This window comes from Podarcis tiliguerta (genome assembly GCF_965153285.1).
Source record: "Podarcis tiliguerta genome assembly, chromosome: 14".
Lineage (NCBI taxonomy): Eukaryota > Metazoa > Chordata > Lepidosauria > Squamata > Lacertidae > Podarcis > Podarcis tiliguerta.
The window spans coordinates 47,495,157-47,512,442 of NC_139547.1; the positions used below are offsets into that span (position 1 = coordinate 47,495,157).

At 48.9% G+C, this 17,286-nt stretch overlaps 2 protein-coding genes across 2 annotated transcripts in view; one reads left to right on the forward strand and one right to left on the reverse strand.

Moving 5' to 3' along the window:
- The window catches only part of LOC310664458 (uncharacterized protein), a 541,032-nt gene extending 526,873 nt beyond the window's left edge, over nt 1-14,159 (forward strand). The window contains exon 2 of the mRNA XM_083413668.1: nt 13,989-14,159. The gene's annotated coding sequence lies outside the window, so the exon portion shown is untranslated. The remainder of the gene's footprint in view (nt 1-13,988) is intronic.
- MYO15A (myosin XVA) overlaps nt 1-17,286 on the reverse strand; it is a 96,220-nt gene that overhangs the window by 63,969 nt on the left and 14,965 nt on the right. Inside the window, exons 11-23 of the mRNA XM_083413278.1 lie at nt 16,795-16,908; nt 14,544-14,602; nt 14,262-14,385; nt 12,986-13,081; nt 12,497-12,628; nt 11,795-11,920; nt 11,318-11,395; nt 9,391-9,545; nt 8,450-8,495; nt 7,580-7,704; nt 6,752-6,869; nt 4,275-4,450; nt 3,334-3,418 (exon numbers count right to left, since the gene is read on the reverse strand). Of these exons, the coding sequence (XP_083269404.1) occupies nt 3,334-3,418; nt 4,275-4,450; nt 6,752-6,869; nt 7,580-7,704; nt 8,450-8,495; nt 9,391-9,545; nt 11,318-11,395; nt 11,795-11,920; nt 12,497-12,628; nt 12,986-13,081; nt 14,262-14,385; nt 14,544-14,602; nt 16,795-16,908 (1,434 nt within the window). The remainder of the gene's footprint in view (nt 1-3,333; nt 3,419-4,274; nt 4,451-6,751; nt 6,870-7,579; nt 7,705-8,449; nt 8,496-9,390; nt 9,546-11,317; nt 11,396-11,794; nt 11,921-12,496; nt 12,629-12,985; nt 13,082-14,261; nt 14,386-14,543; nt 14,603-16,794; nt 16,909-17,286) is intronic.

Consider the following 17,286-nt stretch of genomic DNA (forward strand, 5'->3'; position numbering starts at 1 on the left):
TTCTTCTAGCAGATCAAGAAAGCCAGGTGACAGCAAAAACTGCCACATTTTTCACAGGGGCAATTAGAATAAGATCTGTCTGATTATTGATGCAAACCTCTAGAATGTATTTTGTATAGTTAAGTATTTACCTCTATCTTCGGTACATTTTATTTTATTTTATTGCTATGGCTAACGGCTGATGCCAATGAAGATTCTTCTCATTCTGATTCTCCTAATGTACACATTTTTGCATGCAATTTTACCCAATAAGCACATTTTTTGCAAAACAAACCCACCTAACGAAAAGGCATATTTGCATGTTACTTTCACTAACGTACATGTGCATTTTTGTACACGTTGCTTGGTTGGAGAACTGCACGGCATGTTTCGAAACATGGCTGTGTCACAGATTGTTTTGGAAAGGGCAAATTTTGTAAGTTCAAATGCAAACTGAATCTAATCTCTTCCCCATCCCTAGGCAAGGCTCAGTGCCCATCCGTGGTGGCTGGTATGGTATTAGAACTGGTATGGATGAAGGCAGGGAGACCAACAATAGGTGGAACCAGTGCTAATGGCTTATAAAAGCTAGCTGGGAAGGGCTGGGCGATGGGCTTCGTGGGGTAGTGAATGCTTCCCTCCGTGAGGGAGTCTTCCCAGACCCGCTGAAAGAGGCGGTTATTAAACCGCTTCTTAAAAAACCATCTTTAGATGCGGGCACGATGGCCAACTATCGCCCAGTCTCAAATCTTCCATTCTTGGGCAAGGTGATTGAGCGAGTGGTGGCTGAACAACTCCAGGCACGCCTGGAAGAAGCGGACCATTTGGATCCCTTCCAGTCGGGATTCAGGCCTCATCACGGGACTGAAACTGCCTTGGTCGCACTGGTTGATGATCTCCGGCGGGCTAGGGACAAGGGTGAGAGCTGTTTCCTAGTTCTGCTGGATCTCTCAGCGGCGTTTGATACCATCGACCATAACATCCTTCTGGACCGTCTTGAGGGGCTGGGAGCTGGGGGTACTGTCATACAGTGGTTCCGCTCCTTCCTCCTGGGCCGTGTTCAGAAAGTTGTGGTGGGGGATGAGTGTTCAGACCCCTGGGCTCTCACTTGTGGGGTGCCTCAGGGTTCTGTCCTCTCCCCCATGCTTTTTAACATCTATATGCAGCCGCTGGGAGAGATCATCAGGAGGTTTGGGCTGGGTGTTCATCAGTATGCAGATGATACCCAGCTCTACCTCTCTTTCAAATCAGAACCAGTGAAGGCGGTGACGGTCCTGTGTGAGTGTCTGGAGGCGGTTGGAGGATGGATGGCGGCAAACAGATTGAGATTGAATCCTGACAAGACAGAAGTACTGTTTCTGGGGGACAGGAGGCGGGCAGGTGTGGAGGATTCCCTGGTCCTGAATGGGGTAACTGTGCCCTGAAGGACCAGGTGCGCAGCCTGGGAGTCATTTTGGACTCACAGCTGTCCATGGAGGCACAGGTTAAATCCGTGTCCAGGGCAGCTGTGTACCAGCTCCATCTGGTACGTAGGCTGAGACCCTATCTGCCCGCGGACTGCCTTGCCAGAGTGGTGCATGCTCTGGTTATCTCCCGCTTGGACTACTGCAATGCGCTCTACGTGGGGCTACCTTTGAAGGTGACCCGGAAACTACAACTAATCCAGAATGCAGCGGCCAGACTGGTGACTGGGAGCAGCCGCCGAGACCATATAACACCGGTCTTGAAAGACCTACATTGGCTCCCAGTACGTTTCCGAGCACAATTCAAAGTGTTGGTGCTGACCTTTAAAGCCCTAAACGGCCTCGGTCCAGTATACCTGAAGGAGCGTCTCCACCCCCATCGCTCTACCCGGACACTGAGGTCCAACACCGAGAGCCTTCTGGCGGTTCCCTCACTGCGAGAAGCCAAGTTACAGGGAACCAGGCAGAGGGCCTTCTCGGTAGTGGCGCCCTCCCTGTGGAACGCCCTCCCACCAGATGTCAAAGAGAACAACAACTACCAGACTTTTAGAAGACATCTGAAGGCAGCCCTGTTTAGGGAAGCTTTTAATGTTTGATGTATCACAGTATTTTAATATTCTTTTGGAAGCCGCCCAGAGTGGCTGGGGAAACCCAGCCAGATGGGCGGGGTATAAATAATAAATTATTATTATTATTATTATTATTATTATTATTATTACTAATGGCAGGCAGCTCCCCCCCACAATTGGTTGTAAGTGATAAGGCAGACTGGGCCCCATTCACCCTAATGGTCTAGCCTCCGGTGCACCTCATGCAAGTGCTGAAACCCAGATGAAAATGTGAGAGACCATCAGCTAGTAATACAGAGGAGATCCTCCTCAACTACTGCATGCTTCTCCTCTCTGGTCCTCGACCATCTCCCTTCAACCTCTTTGCTTCTACCCACATCAGGGCAGGTATCCTTAAGGGCCAACCACGAGGTCACAAAACAGTGTGAACTAACAAAGGCATCGTGCTAATATGGAATGTGGCGTTTTTCTTGGGGGCCAATACGGCTTCCTTTCATTTTCACTTTTTCACTTCTTCCTAACACCTCTCTCGTTGCTCTGACTAAGGACTAGGGGAAATCATTCCTGATTCCCGAAACAAGACATGAACCAAAGCACAACAATCCTTCGAAATTTGCACTTCTCTGAATTTTGCAATGCCGTTCTCCTACTCAAAAAAAAGTGAACAAGGTGCATTCCAGCTAAACATCAGGAAGAAATTTCTGACAGGAAGAACTGTTCAACAGTGGGAGGCTGTGGACTTCATTGGAAGTTTAAATCTTCATTGGAAGATTTATTTTTTGAAAACCCAACAATGAAAAATGGTAACTTTATAAAAAGTACAATATACCTGCATCTCATCAATTGAGGGTGGGCCAGGGATACAGTAGGCTTTCAGAGTCTCATGCCAGACAGGTAACACAGGTTTAGATCTATTCATTTGGGGATAGCGCGACATCTTTGTTTGTCTAAACTGCTTCAAACAATCAAGCCAACCTGCTGCCCTTACTATGCAAACCTCTGAACAACTGGAGGTGGGGTGAGGCGAATGTGAATTACGTGATGCTTAGACACAAAAAGCAATGTCTAAAATCTGCCTTTTTTCCCCTCTGAGGAGGATGGAGCACACATGTGAAAATGCACACAGGTGAAAATGCACAGGTGAAAATGCAACTCAACCTAGATTCCCCATTTAATGGCAGGAAGAGAGAATGCAGTTGCACTCAAGTCCTGCTTGCAGGTGTCCAATTCGTCTCATTTTGCCTGCTACAAAATCCCCTTCCCTTGCCACCCTCCAGGTTCCCACACCTTCTCTACCAGTGCCCAGACAAGACGGGACTCACCTTAAGGTATCTCCTGCGATTCACATAGATGCGTACCAGGCACCTGACCTTGATGAGGGTTCGACGCAGCCTCCGGTACCTTTGCCTGCAGGACGGGAAACCCCCCGGTACGGAGGTGGGAAAGATCACACCCAGCCTCAACAACACTTTCTCCTACCCAAGGCAAAAAACCAAAATAAAAGACGATAACGGACAAACAGACCAGACACAAATGGCACACGTTTAACATGCAGAGGGAACAGGCAAATCAAAATTCAGATGCTGAGACACACCTGTGTTCTTCACCTGTCAATCTGTCAATCACCTGTCGTCAAGATGACACCAGGTGGTGCTGTGCTTTGCAGCCTGCTGCGACTTCAAAGAGCAGTGAAGGGCTGTTTGCAAAAGGGCTTTCAAACAGCCCCACGCTCCCCTTTGAAGTAGCACCCAGCAGAACTGCTGCCTGATGAACAGAATCCTACTCTCTGCAGGGAACTTAGCAGGATTCAACCTCTGATCATCAGCTGGTGAGCAGGGGCTAAATCCTGCGGAGCAGGTTGGGCCAAATGCTGGTTGGACCAATGCAGAATTGAACGCCAGCCTCCCACAGGTCACTGATGTCACCTGATTGGCAGGTGGATGTGGTTTTTAAAAAGGCTTTGTGGTCGAACCCCGTGATGGGCCAAGGCTGACCCATTGGCCAGTGGCTCCCCGTCCCTAGCCTCGTGTTGCGCAGTGTAAGATGTGATGTCATTACGCTGCCTATTCCTCTGCCCCAACAATCCATCGTGCAAGGCGGGGGGGGGGGATGACGTATGATGATGTGACGTTACGCCACGTGCGTCATGTCAGACAATGGCGATGGCTGGTGCTGGCCCATGTTCTCACACACCCTCCCCAAGCGCACACAGATGCCTGTCCTCCTCTATCTCTAGCACGGAGAGCATGTTGCAGCTGTGCACCTGACAAGATAGCCTCGGGCCCGCGCCTGGAAGAGGATGATCTTGTGGCGGAGGGCAAAGAAGCGTTTCTTGATCAAGAAGCCGCGCGTGTACCGCTGCAGCGTTAGAGCTGCCATGTGGACAATCCGTTCTCGCTTCCCTTCCAAGTGCTGGTAGACATTCTCCTTCATGAAGAGCTGGGGTGAGGAGGGGGAGAGGAGCATCAGAATAACTCATTAATTAATTGCACTTCTCTCCCATGTTTCCTTCAAGGCGATCAAGGGTAGCATCAGTGGCGTAGCGTGGGTTGTCAGCACCCGGGGCAAGGCAAGTAATTTGCGCCCCCCCCCGCTGCACTGTCCCTCCCCCAGATAGTCCCTCGCTCTCTCTCCGCACCGCACCGCACGCCTGGCACCCTCCCCTCCACAGTGGGCGGCGACCTGGCGGCTCGGATCGGATTCGCACAGCCAGCACTGCAGTGAGAGAGAGTGAGTGAGTGAGCCAGGTAGGGGCAGAGAGCTGCGAGTGTGAGCGCCCCCCCCCCCGATGTTGCGCCCGGTGCGGCCGGCCCCCCTGCACCCCCCACGCTACGCCACTGGGTAGCGTACACAGTCCTACCTCTCCTGATTCTTTCTCACAACAGCCCTGCGAGATGGGTTAGGCCAAGAAGCAGCAACTAGCTTCCAAGCTCCAGTGAGCTTCACGGCTGAAGTGTGGATTTGAACCCTGGTCTCTCCTAGGTCCTAGTCCAGTGCTCTTAACCAACCCACGGCGGTGGCTCTGGGTGGCTGCTACCTACACCCAACTTTCCTTGGCATTCAGTTATTCATGACATTTATACAACAGCTTTGCCGTCAAAGCACTGATGGGGCAGGTGGACCAACTTCAATAAAATATTGGGGGGGCCAAGTAAGCCCTGCCCTGTATAATTGATCACATGATGCAGTGCACGCACAGCATTTGACTGGCAGTGTCCATCAATTGGGGGGCACCCTCCTCAAATATTCTATTCGGGGGGCTGAAGACCCCTTGGCCCCCAGGAGTTGGCTCCTATGCTGGGGGGTAGTTTCTGTTTTACAATAACACATTACAATCTAAGAGACATCATGTAAAAGTAATAAACAGGAATGGCAAAGAGGAGGAGCCAAACAAATCCATTCAGGTGATGGACTACATGGAAATGGCAGAAATGACTGGCAGAATCCGAGACCAGGGAGAAGAGTCGATGGAAGAAGATTGGAAAAAATTTAAAGTATATTTACAGAAATACTGTAAAATTAATGAATGTTAGAAGAATACTGGAATGAAGTTATAAGGTTTTAGCAGAAATGTTATAAAGATTTACGCAAAAACTGATTGTTAATGGGTTAAAGTGGAAAATTTAAAGTTAGATTGTGTTAAGATAAATTATAGAACAAAAAAAATTGAGAAAGAGGGAAAGGATTTGCTGAATTAGCTAAGTTGAACTAGAATACAAAAAAGGGAGGTGTGAGGAAGTCGAGGAAACAAGTAAATGAAAGATAAAGATATGGAAATTGGATGTGTTTTTAAATGTTTTTGTTTTTTCTTGTTGTTTTGATGTATTGTTTTTTCTTTCTATTGTTGATGTATTGCTTGTTAATTTTTCTATTGCTTTTTCTTTTACTCTCATATTTTTTCTTTTTTTCTTCTGTAACTACAAAACCACTAATAAATATTATTATAAAAAACAACAACAACAAATCCATACAGGTAGGCCCTATGAGAATACCACAGACTTTCTCATACTGTGTTGTGATGAAGTCAGTGGTAATGGCCAAGTGGAATAACCATAATCATTTATTACTCGTACCTTGCCCCTCTGACTGGGTTGCCCCAGCCACCCTGAGCGGCTTCCAACAGAATATAAGAAAACATAAGATACAACAAGCATTAAAAGCTTCCCTACCCAGGGCTGTCTTCAGATGTCTACGGGAGGTTGCATAATCGTTTATCTCTTTGACATCTGATGCGAGGGGCAGTTCTTTGGCCGAATGGGAGTTGGTCTAAGCCCAGAGGTGGAGCTAGCACCCAGGGGCGGGGCCAGCTGCCCACGGGGGCAGGGGCAAGCATCCCAGGGGGGTGGTGCCCACGGCGAGAGTCCCAGGCGGTGGGGCAGCAATGTCACACCCCCCCTCAGGGATGACACCTGGGACGGGCTGCACCAACCGCACCCCCTTCCTCCGCCAGTGTCCAAGCCTTGCCAGTGGAAGGGGCTTAGGTATCTCATTTCTCCCTCAGATGCAACCAGGTGGAATGTCTACGGATGGAGACACTTCTGAGAGAGGAGGAGCTCTGTGGCAGTTAGCTCTCCCAGCCTGGCCAATGGATGTGGCCTTGCTGCCTTGGTCAACTGAGAGGCAGAGAGACCCCATGGCTCATCACCCCATGACAGAAAATCCAGGGGTGGGAATTTCCATGCTCCAAGCTGCCCAACAGTTACTTACAACCATGATTATCAAGGAAAATGGCGGCTGTACCTTGGTGGCTCCAATGCAGTACATATCGGGGGTGACTGCGCATAGCTTCTTCAGCACTACCGCACTGTTCCATGCATCTGGGATCATGCCTTGTTTGATATCAACAAGGCAGCGGTACCTAAAGAGACAGGCTGAGGGTGTGATTAGGTGCCCTCCAACTGTTGCTGGACTATAACTCCCATCATCCCTCATCACTGGCTATGCTGGCAGGGGCTTATGGGAATCAAAGTCCAAAAATCCTTTCTATATACAGTGGTACCTCGGGTTACATACGCTTCAGGTTACATACGCTTCAGGTTACAGACTCCGCTAACCCAGAAATAGTGCTTCAGGTTAAGAACTTTGCTTCAGGATGAGAACAGAAATTGTGCTCCGGCGGCGCGGCAGCAGCAGGAGGCCCCATTAGCTAAAGTGGTGCTTCAGGTTAAGAACAGTTTCAGGTTAAATACGGACCTCCAGAACAAATTAAGTACTTAATCCGAGGTACCACTGTACAGTTTTATTTTTCCTTCTCACCCAACAAAGGATACTAATGTAGTGCCACAACTGAACAAAAAGTCAATTGCCACCCTGGTCAGATTCTGGAACAGGGGCGAACACAGCAGCAAAACATTTTGGGCTGGCTCTGCTAATAAGCATGTGGTTAGGGGAGCCCTGGTAGACACTGTATACCTGCGTCACTAAATAAAGCTTTCGACAAAGTCCTTTCCCACCAAAGGCCCCCCGGCCAAAATTAGCAAGAATACTGCAGCCAAGCCTGCCTGTCAGAGCCTGCAATTGCTGTTCCCCTTCCTTGCCTTCCTGGGTCAGAGCTCTTGTTGACCATACCTTTCAATGAACGTTTGGAAGGGGATGCGAACTGGAAAGCCCTCTTTGCGGATGCGGATGGTCTCCAGAATTCCCGAGTACCGCAGCTGGCTGCTGACTACGTCAGGCTCAAAAAGTCCTGGCTTCTGGTTGAGGGAGAGCGAAGGAGAGCATTGGATAGGATAGTAAATGAGCTGACTGGTTCAGGATTCATATCGCGATAGGAGAAACGAGCCTGACAGAGTGTGAGAGAGGAACTCTCTGGACGACTCAAGACCACTGGGTTTTCAGGCCAGAAGAAGCACCGTTTAGTGACAGGCCTTCCTTTACCTGTGATGGATGACTCAGCATCCATCAGTTTCTGAATGACTCAGCAGGTGCCAAAATACTATTGAGGAGACAATTGGAAGGAAATGAGTGAGGGTTACGGAAGGGCAGTAGGAGAAATACTTTAGAGATCATAAGGCAGCATTGTAGAAGCTGTGGTTCTGCAAGAGAAGCTACAAGGAGGGAGAGGCTTGGCTGCAGCTGTGTTAGCACTGCAAGGGGGTGGGATGAAAGTGAAGCCATTAAATGCCATGATCAAAATGTCCTGCATTGCAGGGGGTTGTACCAAATGACCCTTGCGGTTCCTTTCAGCCCTACTGTTCTATGAAAACGCTCTTGAGGGAGGCCATAGTTCAGTGGTAGGCCACCTGCTTTTGCATGCAATAGGTCTCAAGTTCAACCCCTGGCAGTTCCAGGAAGGGCTAAGAAAGACTTCTGCCTGAAACCCTGCAGAGCTGCTGCCAGTCAGTGACAGCAACATTGAACGAGATGGACCAGCAGCCTGACTCTGCAAAAAGGCCACTTCCTATGTCCCTTTCCCCTTAGGACACAGCAAGTCCATACCTTCTTATTGTTGGGTTTGATGCAGCGGACGAAGAAAGGGTTACATCTGCAGAAGAAGAAAAAAACACACATACGATGGGACTATAAAATTTCTTCATCCTGAAAGTGGTGCATATTGAATGGAATTGCCTGCTATTTGCATGAAGGAAGAAGCTCCCACTGGCACGAATGGGAAATATCCTGCTCATGCAAACAGCAGGTTCAGGACCCCCTTGCTCCCCCCACAACTAGCCATGGTCCCGATCCAGGTCATGGGTCAATTTAAAAACCACCTGCATACAGTATCAAAATCACCGCTGCTTCACTCTACGGGAAGCAACAAATGTGCAAAGGACCTAAATCTATTCTTTGCCACCTCTGGGGAAGGGCTGCAGCTTAGTGGGAGAGCGCCAGCTTTGCATGCAGGTTAAATCCTCAGCATCTCCAGGTCGAAATGAGAATGTCTCCTGTCTGAAACCACAGAGAGCTGCTGCCAGACCGTATGGACCATACTGGACTAGCTGTACCAATGTTCTGATTTGACAGGAGGCATTTCCATCCCTTTATACAAGACCTGTAACACTGAGGAATAGAATCTTGCTTAATTTTCAGGGGAATGATCTTAGCTCAACGCAGGTTCAATCCCTGGTACCTCCAGGCAGGACAGGGAGAAAACACCATCTGAAATCCTGGACAGCCGCTGTGTGTCAGTGTAGACATTGCTAAGCTTCTGACGTTCCTATGTCTTTGACTATAGCTCAACGACTTTGCTTTGCAAGCAAGAGGTGCCAGGTTCACTCCCTGACATCTCCAGGCAGGGCTGGAAGAGAACCCGGAACAGCGGGTTTTGGACTCCCTTGCCTGCCAGCCTGCCAGGGTCTTGATCTGGTTCATGGGCCCTCCATGCCGGCAATTTGAAAAGCTATTTACACAAGTGCTTGCCCTATGCCTTCCTCACTCACCTCTCCATTTTATCCACGAGGTCCGAAAGCGACTGCTGGAATTTCGCTGCCACCGTGTGGGACTTAAATTTCCGCCTGCTGGTGCTGCTTCTCCCCATCATGGTCTTCTGCTGAGCTATCACCTGGGCATGGCTGTAGAACAGGTTGGCCACCATCTGGGGCAAGAGCAGAGGAGACATTTTGTAGGGGGCATTTTGGGAGCAGGTGGGACATTCGCAACTTATTCCGTTTTGATCCAGCTCTCCCTGCACGGAGGACGTTTGCAGGGGGATCTTGGGCAAGCCACTCTCTGCCAGCCTAACCTACCTTGCATGGCTGTCGTGAGGATGAAATGAGAACAGGGAGAGATTATAAGGATGGATGGATCTGTCCATCTTAGTTTCTTCCCCCCACCCCATCTTAAATTTCAGTTCGCCCCATTTCAAGATCAGTCTGTGATTTTTTTTTAAAAAAAAAGTTTGCATGAACATTGACACTCATTTTCTTGTGCATTTCTCCTGATACACCTGTGTTTATACACCATCGGTCTAGCAGATGAAATTGGCAAGCAATTTTCCCCAGTACAATGCACTAAAGTAGTCCAGTGCAGTATTTCTAGGCATTTATTTCCCATTTATTTGGGGGCTGGAAAACTGCACTGCAAGGTTAGGAGAAGTGTGACTTTCAAAGGATAAGCTATGCTCTGATCCTCATACTCATCTGGAAAGTATTAAACAAGCAGGTTAGCATTGAAATCAGGGCTGGACGAAATCCCTAGGTGAGAATAGTGCAGACCAGGAGTGGTTGAGAGGTCTGATATTTCTCCCCTACCCAATACCTCATCTATTTTTGCAGCTGGGTCAAATACGCGCGCGCACACACACACACACACACACACACACACACATATGTGTGTGTGTGTGTGTGTGTGTGTGTGTGTGTGTGTGTATGTGTGTGTGTGTGTGTGTGTGTGTGTGTATATATGTGTGTGTGTGTGTGTGTGTGTGTGTGTATGGAATCCACCCCTGGGGAGTGCAGAGACATTTAAACCTCTCCATCCAGCACTGTACCTTGATGGGCATGCAAATCTGCCCCTCCCTCATCATCAGATTCATAATTTGATGAGCGCGGGATGGCAGTAACTTTCCTTAAACTAATATACACAGATCAGCTGAGCAGAGAGACCTAGGTGTGTGGGTTTGTGTGTGCATGAGTGCAAGTCTGTGTGTGAGAGTTGGCCATAGCCAATTTTGGCCATACTTACCCTGGTGTGGGGTCCCTGAATGGATCGGCCAATATGCCCCTAAGGACAAAAAATATTCAACCACCTGGATGTACACCAGCCCTGCAGAGTAGGTTATGCAGAGAGATAGTGAATGCTCCAAGGTCAATCAGTGAAGCTAGGAATGACCTTTAATTATCACCCATTTAGACAACCCGTATCTGCAAGTCCCCATTCCTATGCTCCCCACCACTGTTGGAAGTGCAACAGCAAAGATCATTCTGTCTGTAACTTAAGGGTTAATTCAATTAGTGTTAAAGTCAATGAGCAGGGGGGGAGAATAGGTGGAGGTGTTGCTTAGCAACCAGGCAGCATGGCATGATGCTTGCTGAGGTAACTCATGCTCTCATTGGCTGTGCAGTTGTGAGGGAGCTTTTTCCTTCCTGTTTGTGTTGTTGTATGTCTTCCCACTATGAACAAGGCCTGAATTAAGAAAGACATTACCTCTATGTTTATTTCTCTTCATATTATGTGGTTGTTGTTTTGTTAGTTCAATTAACCCAGTTAAGTTTTATCAGTTTCTTTTTTCTCTGGACTCTGTCTGTATTATTTAGGAGACACTACTAACAACAGCCACAACCACACTGCTTCGCCCTACTCTTCCAAACACAGAAGCCATCAGATGCACTGGAGCCAGCCGACCTGAGACCACCCCAAAACACCTACTTTGATTTTGCTGTTGACAAAAAGCTCCAGGACGTCCAGGCGAACCTGATCGTAGTTTTTATCCAAGAACTTGTGTACCTGCAGTGGGGTTAAGAAATGCATTATATTTTCTGACCCAAAATATAGTCTATGTGTGCAGCACCTCTCCATTCAAAGCAGGCAGAAGTCTGGCCCAGGCGCCCTTCCTTTCTGTGCTACGTGGGGCTGAAACGGCTGCCCTGATAATAACTGCTCCTCAGGGCCACCCTGATCTTGGCAGGGCCAGCTGATGCAATGCCTAGGCAGGCTGAAGCTGCAGCCCAGATGGTGCTGTGAAGGCACAGAGCACAGTCTGACAGGCTTGCAGTGGAAACAGGGTGACGGTGGCACAGGAGGGGCTGGAGGCTGGGGGTCCCAGGCACCAAGCACCTTATGTGTGCAGAATGTTCCCTGTTCTTCCTCTTTGTGTTGCTCCTTCCCAACCACCTGGTGTCTCACCTGGTAGGTGACTTTGCCAGCATAGTGCTTGATGGAGAATTCGGGTAGCGGCATCTTCGGTTTGGAGTAAAGCGGGTTGGCGCCGTGGTGGTAATGACACTTCTGGAGAAATGTGTGATCCGTGGCCTGGCAAGGCAAAGGAATAACTGGGTCAGACTAGGAGTGCCTCATGTCGTCCACCCAGTGGACAACATTCAAGTTCACCATTGCTGCAAACACTTTCCATTTTAGGCCAGTGGCGTCTACCATTGGGACAGACGAGGCACACTTTTTGAGTGTGAAAGAGGAAGAACCGGCCACCTTCTAGAGCCAAACACCATGGTTCTGCACAAGTCCCTCAGCTGCTTGAGCCCAGAATGGTGACTCAAACAGAGATGCAAGGGACAGACTCTTTGAAAGACAGGCTGTTACGCTGTGCCTTTGCACTGAGAGTCGTTGAATGATCCAACCACAGTATTTATTAGGACATGAAACGTTGGCCAACGCTTGCTCCCAGAAATTCTGGTGCTTTCATTCCAAGGCTCTTTGATCATAGAAAGAGTGCCACCCCCTCAAAGGGGGGTAATTGCTTCCCTTGCCTCCATAAATGAATACATGGGGAAGGTGCTTCTGAGCAAAAGCAGTTAGTTGCCATTCTGCGACTAGAACAGACTTTAAAAAAATAATAATTATGCATGGATTCTACCCAGCGCCAAGTGGTACCTGAGGGAAACTGCTCTGGTCATCCAGGATCCTTAAAATCCCATAAGGCCTTTGGGCAATGAGGTCAATGCAAGGCTGGTTGTCATTGAAAGGTATTTCTCTCCACTCAAGATGCTCCCGGATATATTCCTCCTGAATACAGAATGTATTTATTAGTTAGATTTGTATCTGCTGCCCCTCCACCCTCACCAAATGAATTGACGCCTGCAGCTCCAGCTGCTTTTATTTACTTATTTATTGATATTTGCATCCTGCCTATGGCAAATTTTCCAAGGGGACACACATCATTTAAAAACAAATGACCAAAAATAGCAAGCTATAACAAAAAGAGCAAACAGGAAAATGAAACTTATCAGCATTAAACACACACACACACACACACACACACACACACATACACACACCCAGTGCAACATAGCTGCAGATCCATCAAAAAATGTCATGCTCTAAAATCCCAAGAATGGTGGTGATGGTGGATTCTGGCCTCACCTGCTCCTCCTTGAAGACAATCTTGTTGAAGAGGAATTGGAGATACTCATTTGCGTAATTGATGCACAACTGCTCAAAGCTGTTGAAGCCCAGATCCTATTCAAAATTCAGACCGCAAGTTTAAAAAATGTGTACATGCAAAGCAAAAGGCTACTTGAGGCTACCCAGTATAGAGGAGAAGAGCTCCACAGCCCAGCCTGCCATTCTCGAACTGAGCCTGCCTCCGGGAATATCAGAAGCAGCAGCCATTGCAGCACTGGAGGCTGGTTCGTCAGGGACAAGCGAGGCACGGCCCCACTAGCCTCTGTCTGCCCTCTGCCAGCCCATACCTGCTTCCTGTCTTTCTTACAGTCCAGTAGGTGGTTCTGCCTGCTGGCTTCCCCCTCCTTGGTCTCAGTGCTGCCCCATGAAGAACCCACCAGGGAGGAGGATGGAGGCAAAACGAACATAAGTTGTCTCTGCCTGTTTTTCGCTATGGCTCCATGCCTTCCACCCAGTGCCAGATTTACGTATAAGCTAAACAAGCTATAGCTTAGGGCCCCACTCTCTTGGGCCCCCCCCCCCAAAAAAAACCCTGGATGTAGGTACTTGGATGTACATCTCCAAAATATAAGATAAAAAATAAATTATCAAATTACTTTGATAAAATACATATTTTGTTATGTGGAAATGTCTTTAGATACCTATTAGGTCCATAAATTACCATATGGGATATATTCAACACAAAAAAAACAGTGACAATTTGTTTTTGACAAAGGACAGCTGGACATATAAAGGGCCCCATTACCTTCAGTAGCTTCGGGCCTTATCTAACCTCAATCTGGCCCTGCTTCCACCCAGTTAGTTCCAGAGAGCACCAGCCACCTTGATATGACAAGCACCATTCTGGGGGCACTGGGTGTGTGTGTGTGTGTTATCCTTCCCCCCTGTATCTTAGGTCCTTTGTCAAGGGACATTTGTGTTGGGCACTGTTATGTACTGAGGTTCTCACCCTGGCCACCAGGAGTATTGTGTGTGTAGTTTTCACTCAGGTCCACGTCAGTTATTTTAGGCGGGAAACCCTGGGTTGTTGTTGCTACATTGTCGACAGCCGGCTGCCTATAAAAGCAGGCCGGCTGAGCTGTTTGCTGTTCAGTTCTGTCCAGCTTACAAATAAAGAGCTGCTTTGGAGAAATCGCTGTGTCGTCTGCTATGTTCGCCCACAACTTAACAGGCACCAAATAGAAGTTTCTGGGGAAAGCCCCGGTTGCAATTGGCTGAACACTTCTTCCCTCACCTCAAAGCCATAGATATCCAAGACGGCGATGGACAGGGTCTCTTGCCTGGGGTAGGTGAGCCTGTTAATCCTGTCGATGAGCCAGTTGAAGAGCAAGGAGTAGAGGATCTTGGCAATGGCATCTCTGAGGGAAAGAGGAAAGGGAAAAACACATGCACAAGCGCTGTGGGCAAAGAAATGGAAGAAGACAAGGTCACAAGTAGGGGTGTTGAGGGTGAGTTGCAGTATTTACACATGGCTCTCTCCGTTACGGTTGTGGAGAATGATGGGGTTTCTGTTTACCTGGCATCAACGGCACTGTCGACAGTGAGGGGTGTGTATATCTTTTCTCTCATGGTTTCCTGTTGAGAAAACGAAGGAAGAAGAAAGATGGCTTCCCTCCGATGGTTGGCGCCAGTCACACAAAATATCATGTCCCCACCACCTCATGGAATCTCCCCCCTCCTAACACCTTTCCATTTTGATTCTCTGGCCCCATTCTCTGCACAAACCTATTATCCCAAAATACAGACGTGCTTTTACACTTGCAAGACTGGATGCTTTGCCATCTGCGGTACTTGAGGGTCGATCCCAAAAGATCCCGCCTGAGAAACGTCTTTGCCCCTGTGGAGACGGTAGCACCGAAACAGCGGCACACGTCCTCCTGTCTTGCACTCTCAGCAAAGACCTGAGGAACGAGATCATCACCCCACTCGTACTAACCATCCCAGGGCTCTCAACCACTGCCACAATGTCCTTTCTTCTATCAGATTAAAATGAGCAGATAACAGCAAAGATTGCTAGGTTCATAGCAGGGGCAATCAGAATAAAAAGGTAAAGGTACCCCTGCCCGTATGGGCCAGTCTTGCCAGACTCTAGGGTTGTGCGCTCATCTCACTCTATAGGCAGACACTTCCGGGTCACGTGGCCAGCGTGACGAAGCCGCTTCTGGCAAACCAGCGCAGCACACGGAAACGCCGTTTACCTTCCCGCTGGTAAGCGGTCCCTATTTATCTACTTGCACCCAGAGGTGCTTTTGAACTGCTAGGTTGGCAGGTGCTGGGACCGAACGATGGGAGCGCACCCCGCCACGGGGATTCGAACCGCCATCCATGCGATCGGCAAGTCCTAGGCGCTGAGGTTTTACCCACAGCGCCACCCGCGTCCCTAATAATCAGAATAAGGGCCACTAACTGGCTGCTGATTCAGGACTTTAAATTGTGCTCTTATATCAAATTTCCCTTTCTGCGTATACTGTAATGTTTTATTGTTGCTATGGCCATTGGCTAATTCAAATAAAGCTTTATCTATCTATCCCCCGTCCTAATCCACAGGTGCTGCTGGGCTCAAACTGGAAGCTCTTGAGTCCATCCACTGTCCCACCAGGTCAACTGGCTGGGGGGCAAGGATGACTGCAGTAATCAAGGAGATACCTCTAGGCAGAGCCTTTTCACCAAGAAGTCAGGTGACCACATTGTCCTTCCTGCAATGTAACATATAGGGCATAACAACACTCTTTGGCCTAAGCAACTCATCACTAAGGGAAGGGAAGAACTTGTCCCTCCCTGAGCGACCTGCTGAGTAACCATGCCTATTATTACTATAATTTATTATTATGTTTCTGTAGAAGCCCATAATAAACAAACATTCCCTGGGCAGCTTACGACAAAATATTAAGAGCACAATTTATTATAATAATTAAAAACTAACAGGGAAACAATAGAGCCCGCCTGTGGGTCAGTGCATCTGGCTGTTAACCAAGAGGCTGGTGGTTCGAGACAACCCAGGATGGCTCTGAGCAGGAATCCCTGCATTGTCGGGAGTTGGACTAGATCAGGGGTCTGCAACCTTTAAGACAAAAAGAGCCACTTGGTCCAAAGAAAAAAAAACTGGGAGCCGCAAAACCATTGCGACATTTAAAACAATGGGGAGTGTCGGGGCACACAATGCGCCTCCTCCCCTGGCAAGTATCCGCCCCAGAGCCGCGGCAAAGGTGTAAAAGAGCCACATGCGGCTCCGGAGCCACGGGTTGCTGACCCCTGGACTAGATGGGCCCTTCCAACTCTAAAATTACAGTGGTACCTTGGGTTAAGTACTTAATTCGTTCCGGAGGTCCGTTCTTAACCTGAAACTGTTCTTAACCTGAAGCGCCACTTTAGCTAATGGGGCCTCCCGCTGCCACCATGCCGCCGGAGCACGATTTCTGTTCTCATCCTGAAGCAAAGTTCTTAACCTGAAGCACTATTTCTAGGTTAGTGGAGTGTGTAACCTGAAGCGTATGTAACCTGAAGCGTATGTAACCCGAGGTACCACTGCATATGATTCTATAATTAAAGGCAACAAATAGATGCATTGCACAGAAGCAGCACAAAATATTCAATACTCCACAATTTTTTTGGTTTTTTTAAAAACAGTTCAGAATTCCAGGTCAGAATAAAAGGGTCTCTGCCTCCTGAACCCTTTAACTGTTCTTGGCCCGGAAGCAGAGTAGCAGACACCTGCCCTTCGGTGCCCATCCTCCCAGCTCCGCACTCAGGACTGCCTGCCCCTTTACCGTCACTTTGAAGGTGATGGACTTCTGCAAGCCCTCGGGGGAGATTTTCAACAGATCGGCCACAACACGGATCTCCCGGGCGCTCACCACCGAAGCCACCTCCTGGCAATCTGTCTGCAAAGTACCAAGTCAAGGCATGTTTGCAAAGAGGCTGGGCGACCTTATATTTACTTATGGTCAGTGGCATAGTGTGGGGGGTGCAGGGGGGGCCGGCGGCACCGGGCGCAAGATCTGGGGGGGCGCGCTCGCACTCGCAGCTCTCTGCTCCTACCTGGCTCACACACTCTCTCTCACTGCAGTGCTGGGTGTGCGAATCCGATCCGAGCCGCCGGGTCGCCGCCCACTGTGGAGGGGAAGGTGCCAGGCGTGCATTGCGGTGCGGAGAGAGAGCGAGGGACTATCTGGGGGAGGGACAGTGCAGCGGGTTGGGGCGCAAATTACTTGCCTTGCCCCGGGTGCTGACAACCCACGCTACGCCACTGCTTATGGTTG